Here is a 7,304-nt window from a genome sequence, read left to right on the forward strand (position 1 = left end):
TTCTTGGTTTGGTTTTTCTTACAGTTTCCTTATAACAATTAACTTGTTACTTTATTCCCTATATTTCATGAAACTTGATATTGAATCTAAAGTTTCTGGTACATTCTTTTTGTAAGAACAATTCAGAGGGAATAGGGAAGTGGAATTTGAACTCATCTCTGTGTAAGCCAAAGGCCATATACATTAGATACATCTAATCACTATGATTTCAAATAGTTAGTGAGTGTTTGGCATGCCCATCTGTCCAAGATTAGAACTTAACTCTTATTTGTGTGGCTGTTAAAAGGAATATGAAATTTCAAACACTAGCCACTATTTTGTTGTAAGAGTACTGTAGTAACCATGGAAGTCTCCACTCAGATCTTTGATTTCAGGGACTCTGCTTACAATCCTCCACTGTATTTGAACAAGGACACGTTTTCCAGGGGCTTCTTTCAGCTAGTGACTGGGCACATCCAAGATGCTAAAGTTCATTCACTCCTGGGACATGCAAAGCATTGTGCAAGCATTCATTATTGGTTTTCCTGAAATTTCCTTCAAACTGTAATGCAGTCTAAAACTATTCTTACCCGTTACTTTCTCTTCTTTCTCTACAGAGTCCAGGGATAAACTAGTGTCTGACAGATGGCCTTGCCTCTTCTGGTATCTCTTCAAACTGTCTTCCCTTAGAGTGTTTTCAAATCCATCTTGGAACTTCCTTTCAGACAAATAAGTTGCACTGACACATACCCAGGTAAATAATTTTTGAAATAGAATTAAAATACCAAATAAATAGATAATACAAGCATAATGTAAGACTGTCAAAGAAATACAAATGGCAAATTTATGATAGCCTTTAAGTGGCAAATTTTCAAGGAATTGTGTAATAATAATTTGGATATGGTTCTAAATTATTATGCATATTACCAACTTCCAACAAACAGTTTCATTACAATCCTTATTTTAAAATTGGATGTAGTACTATGGTTTTTGGATGGGATAAACCAGAACAAAAACCTTCATTAGCACAAATTCTAGACATACTAAACATGATAGTCATAACCTTCTAATAAGGATATGCTGTATCATTTATCATCATTGAAAGAGTTTTACAATAAAAGACACTATTTTTCTGCTCTGCACTGAAGCAAGTACATATTTTTTTAGAGTGTAATGGTGAATGCTTTCTACACATTGGTGGTGGCTTAGAAAAAAAAAGAGAAGAATAGGGGAAGGAAAATGTCATGAATTTTGATGTTCCTTTTGAAATACCATATACTCTTGTAAGATGATTTGATAAAATTCCAAATATTAAAGCTCAGAATGAGATTAGCTTTGACTTTTAAGTAGACACACATAATAAAGGTACTAGAAGCACATATACCGTAGAGAGCAAGACACATAGATGTTTGTATGCTTGACTTTACTTGTCCATGGCCCTGCTACGCTATTTTGATACATAAGAAAAATGGAAGTTCACAGTAGAAATGTTCAATTAACTGTTAAATGTCCTCATCAATTAAGAGATCATTTCCAAATCTGATGGATGAGTAAAACATATCCAATTCATTCTAATCATCATGCGGAAGAACAGTCTAACTCCCAAGGAGCGAAGAGCAGATAAACATGTAAATGAACTCACAATTCTTTAGAAGTACTCTGCTTGGAATGACTGAATATTAATGTACAAAGTTTCCCATGTGCAAATTAGGAGAGAATTAAAGAGAAAAATGCAACATTCTATGGTAATCTAATTGTATTTTATTTCATAACAGTTTAAAATAAATGCTAGACTATAGGAGTAAGAATTGGTAGCTCAAAAAAAAAATCTATTGTTAATAGCTCCAAAGACTGAGTGCTGTAGCTGGTGTCATGTAAGATTTTATGACTACCACCACTCTCCTTTGTCACATGACACTCAATTTCCCTTCTTTAAACTAACTCTAATCTTCTAGAAGATTATAATCCCAGAAGCCAGGTCAAAAATCACCTATCCGGAAAGTCTTCCCTGTAACTCAGCCCTTAAGATGTGCCTTGGAGATCTACAGCTCACGGAAGCATAATTTATCATTAGCTGCTGTGCTCTGAAATTCAACTCCATGTTTGATTCAAGGCCTTGTCGCTCACTGGTAGCTCCCAGTCAGTGGGTGGGGACAGCAGAGTTGCTAAGGCATGCTTGTTTCTGGGATACATAGCTCTTTGTTGTTGATTGTTTGAGAAGTTCCCAGTGACTTTGATGAAGCTGGTTTAGACTTTATGGCAGTTTCAAGTGTTACCCCACCTTTTCTCTTTTACTCTTATTATTGAAGTTGGACTTGCCTCATTTTTTAATGACTCTCCCAACTGTTTTCTGGCTCTTTTAAAATTTACTCTTATATTGGCATTTCCTCTAACATCCACATTCTAGCTCCTTTCACTCACTAATGTATTTTATGTTCTTATGGACTTGTTATTGTTGGCATTTCTTATAAATGAAATCATAATATGTGAGACTACTGTGTGAAACTTATCTGAGGAGACAGGTCTATTCATTCCACATAGGGCACAAACAACAGACCAAAGCACAATTGCACCAAAATCCTATTTATGTGAACCAATGAGTTTATTGGGTTACTTACAGGGGAGGAGTTACTTACAGGAGGAGAATGGATGACTCAAAAGCAGCCGCATCAACTAAGAGCCCACCTCTCTGTAGGTAAGTCAGTCAATTTGCAGGAAGTTGCACTGATAAGGGAGTCTCTCCTCACATAGGCATCTTGTACGTTTCAAGAATTTCCTGAAACTTGTGAGTCCTCATCCTTATTTACTTCCTGGGTCTTAATGGGCTTTGGAACTTCTTGAGTCTTGAAATGTTTCAATTTGAAGGCTCGCACCACCACACCCAGCAGCATCATATTTTCTTTTCCTTCCTTCCTTCCTTCCTTCCTTCCTTCCTTCCTTCCTTCCTTCCTTCCTTCCTTCCTTCCTTCCTTCCTTCCTCCCTCCCTCCCTCCCTCCCTCCCTCCCTCCCTCCCTCCCTCCCTCCCTCCCTTCCTTCCTTCTTTCTTTCTTTTTCTTTGAGAGAGAGTCTCCCTCTAGCCCAGACTGACATGGAATTCATTATGTAGTCTCAGAGTTTCCTTGAACTCACTGGGATCCATCTTCTTCTGCCTCCCAAGTGCCAGGAACAAAGGTGTGCGCCACCCCACCCAGCAGCATCATATTTTCAAGGCTCATGCTATTTGTTATTTCTATGGCTGAAATGAATTTCATTTTATTAATGGATCACATTTTGTTTGGTCATTGGTTGATGGATATTTGGATTTATTCTACTTAAGGATGTTATAAATATTGTAGCTATGATCTTTTGTGTATACATTTTTCTCTGAGCACATGCTTTCACTTTTGTTATTGCTGGGTCTTTGATAATTTCATGGAGAACTGCTGAATATTTTCCACAGCAGCCATACTACATTTCACTAGCAATATAGGAAGGCTCGAGATTTTTTACATCCTTGAGAATCCTTGTTATTTTTAGCATTGAATTTTTTAACTTTATTTTTTTCAAGACAGTGTCTAACTATGTTGCCCAGTTTACCTTTGGACTCCTGGGCTCAAGTGATCCTTTTACTGCATACTACCAGATAGTTACAACTAGGCAAGTGATCTACCACTGAACTACATTCCTAGTCTTATCTCCTCTTTGCTATGAAATTTTGAAAATATAAAATATATAAAAGAATGTCATCTATGAATAGAAGCAGTTTGGCTTTCTTTTCTTTTACAATACATACCTTTTTGTTTATTTTTCTAACTTACGTAGAAAGAATTCTCAGTATAATATTGAAGTGGCCAGACTAGATGTCTTTATCTTCTTATTCCTGATTTTAGGAAAAAACCATTCAGTCTGTTACTAAGCTAGCTATTATTAGAGTTTTCATAGAAACTCTTCATCAAGTTGAGGAAATCCTCTTGTAATTTGCAGAGATTTTATCAGTGAAGGGTCTTAGATATTTGTGAAATACATATAGCATTTTCCTTTATGAACATGATATATATATATATAAATACATATATATATACATACATATATACATATATACATATATATATATATATATATATATATATATATATATATATATATATGTCACTGATTGAATTACATGCAGAGATCCAATCTTGCATTTCTAGAAACCAATTACTCATAGTATATAATCTGTACTATATGATGTGGGATTTGGTTTGCATCTATTTTAAGGGATATTTGTCTTTTCTTTTCTTTTATCATATTAAAAAATATTTATTTACTTATTTGCAAGGAAAGGGGGAGACAAAGAGAGAGAGAGAACGGGGTCACCAGGGTCAAGTGCTACTGCAAATGAACTTCAGACACATGAGCCACTTTGTGCACCTGGGGTCACAAATTGAACCCAGGATATTGGGCTTTGCAAGCAAGTATCTTTAACCACTTGACTATCTCTTCTGCCCTTATTTTATCATATTTTATTTATTTATTTATTTATTTATTTATTTTTGCCATTCAGGTTGTGGTTTTATTTTTTAAAAAAAATGCAGAGGTGGCTCAATGGTTAAAGCACTTGCTTGCAAAGTCTGATGGTGATGGCCACATAAAGCCAGGTGCACAAAGTGGCACATGCATCTAGTTTGCAGCAGCAAGAGGCCCTGGTGCATGCTTTCTCTCTCTTTCTTTCCAAATAAATATAAACACACAGACATATATTGAGAAAAGAATGGTTGGTTAGATTTCCGTACATTGTAGTATTTCACTTGTCCTTGAATTGTCTCCTACATCTAGCTGACTTCTCACTACACCTATGGAAAACTTACTCCAAACATTTAATCAAACCTACAGATCTCATTTTCCTCTCTACTAACAGTAACAATGTCCCAGTATTATTTGTCAGTGCCTTCTGCCTATAAAAACTATGAAACCAGGGCTGGAGAGATGGCTTAGCAGTTAAGGCATTTATCTAGAAAGCCAAAGGACCTTGGTTGATTCCCCAGGACCCACATAAGCCACATGCACAGGTGGCACATACCTCTAGAGTTTGTCTACAGTGGCTAGAGGCCCTGGCATACCTATTCCCCTCCCACCCCCCGGAAATAAATAAAATTAACTTCCTGATCATGACTCCCCACATTACATCATGACTCTCCACATACATTCCTCTAGATTAGGCTCAATGCTGCTGAAAGGTCCAAGCCCAGCCCTGTACCTCCCGGTGCTCACCATTGTAAGAGAGTGTAAGGCTCTCCAGAGACACCCACGAGCTCAGCAGGTGGCACAGTGTCAGAGCTGCCTCTGTGGAAAGAGGAACTGTGAATAGCTCCAAAGTGGAGATGCTGCGGAACTGCTGGGAGGCCTCCAGTGCTGGGAGCCCGAGGCAGCTGGGATCTGATCCATCCAAAGCTCCACAAGCCACTTCCCCAATCTCCATCTCTTCACCATCCTCCTTCTCACCAGCCACAATAAAAACAAAGTCATGTAGGTCTTCAGACTCTGCACCAGACCCTGGACGGGTACGAGCACCCTTCTTCCCTGCAGCTCGTTTGAAGCGCTTTAAGGGCTTAGGCTGTGAGGCAGAGCTAGCTGGAGCCTGTTTGGATGAGGATGTGGAAGAGGAGGCAGAAGAGGTGGCAGCTGGAGCAGAGGTTGGCCGCTTGGTTCCAGCAGCCTCATGAGAGGTGGCTGGAGGGTGCAGCTCCCTATTAGGGTCTGTCCCGCCTGTTGTCAGGCTCTCCTGTGTGCTGCGGCATGTTACTCGAGGAGTAGGTGCAGATCTGGGCATCTGCTTGACTTCACTCTTTCGCCTGGTGGCCATCAGGGCTGCAGCACATCTTTCCGCAGCATCTCGCCGAGGCCGACGTGAGCCTAGCAAAAGGGACCCTTCATCTCGGGATGGAGGCCGGCCTCGGGAGGCCTCTCCACACTGGTGACAAGGCAGGCTACCAGGGCCTGACTGCCAAAAGCCAGCACTCATGGTGAGTATGAGGATGAAAAGGGCTGACTCAGGCACAGGCCAGGAGTACAGGGACACTTGGCTAACAGCCCCATGGTGAATGAGCTGATGCAACAGCTGTCGAAGTGACTGCTGGGCAGCCACATCAGAGAACAGCAAGTGGCGGAACTTAAGAGTGTGCAGGGAACTAGGCAGGGTCTCCAGAACCCTGCGGTTGGGCTCAGCCACCAGCTCAGTTGCTCCCTGCAGCATATTGCAGATGGTGAGCTGCCGGACATGACGGGAGCTGTGTAGGACAGGTGAGAAGCGCTGGTCACAAAGACGCCTGTCAGAAGACACATCAATGGTCCCACGTAGAACATGGGAGAAAAAGGCCTCCATAAACTTGGCTCGCCAACAGGTCACCCTCTCTGCCTCCCAAGGGCTTAAGATTAAAGGTGTGCGCCACCATGCCCAGCTTCCCTGTCCAGTTTTGTGTCCCCTCCAAACTGGAGGGCCTTTTCTTCATCAGCTCATCCCATAGTCGGCGCCAAATGGCCTGAGTGGAGAGACCTTTCTTCAGGGCAATTTCCTCAATCCTCTCCAAGTAATATATATTGAGCAGAGGTAAGATGCTTTGAAGTATTGGGCCTGGGAGGGCCCACACCCCGCTCTCCAGAACCCCCATATGGGCGCTCACCGCCCTCCCGCACAGTTCAAACAGAGCGGGGGGAGCGCTGGGGCCCGAGGCCGAGCTCTTCGCTGGCGCCGCCTCCCGGGACGTTGCCTCCATGGTCGTTGCCGCCGCTTACCTCACAGAACCAGCAACTCCGGGCACACCAGGCCTCGGGCGCCGCCATCTTGGGGAGGTGCGCGAGCCCGAGACTTTATCATATTTTAATAGGGTAATATTTACCTCACGTTAATAGTTGTTCCCTTTTCTATTTTTGAAGAAGTTTAAGATTAGCTGGTAGTAACTCTTCTTTAAATGTTTGCTGGACACCACCAGTGACTCTCACAACTCATACCCTACAGCCCCATGGTGAATACCAGCAATCCCACTGATGATGGCCTTCAGCAGAATAGGAATAGGATGAGGGAAGTGTTGGTACCCACACATGATGTGTCCATACGAAGTTTCTATTTAACAAATAAATTAAAAACTAGTTACGTTTTTATTTTTACTTTGAAGGATTTAATTGTTTTGATATATGATTTACATACCATAGTATTTAAAATATTCATTCCATGGGCTTTTAAAAGTATGTTCACAATGCTGTGCCACCATCACCAAGACCTTATTCCAGAAGAGTTCTTGTACCTTCTTCTCTTTATTGCTAAATAGTATTCCAAAGAAATTGTGTATGAATATATCATAGTGTG

At 41.0% G+C, this 7,304-nt stretch overlaps 1 protein-coding gene across 1 annotated transcript; it reads right to left on the bottom strand.

Moving 5' to 3' along the window:
* Positions 1-5,110: 5,110 nt before the first annotated feature.
* Positions 5,111-6,781, bottom strand: LOC101617190 (leucine-rich repeat-containing protein 41-like). Its single transcript, XM_045140829.1, is given in 3 exon segments — positions 5,111-6,349; positions 6,423-6,729; positions 6,731-6,781. Coding segments are annotated over 3 exon segments (1,545 nt in total). The 3' UTR covers positions 5,111-5,162.
* Between the last annotated feature and the right edge of the window lie 523 nt (positions 6,782-7,304).

The sequence above is a fragment of the Jaculus jaculus genome, chromosome X (genome assembly GCF_020740685.1).
Source record: "Jaculus jaculus isolate mJacJac1 chromosome X, mJacJac1.mat.Y.cur, whole genome shotgun sequence".
NCBI lineage: Eukaryota > Metazoa > Chordata > Mammalia > Rodentia > Dipodidae > Jaculus > Jaculus jaculus.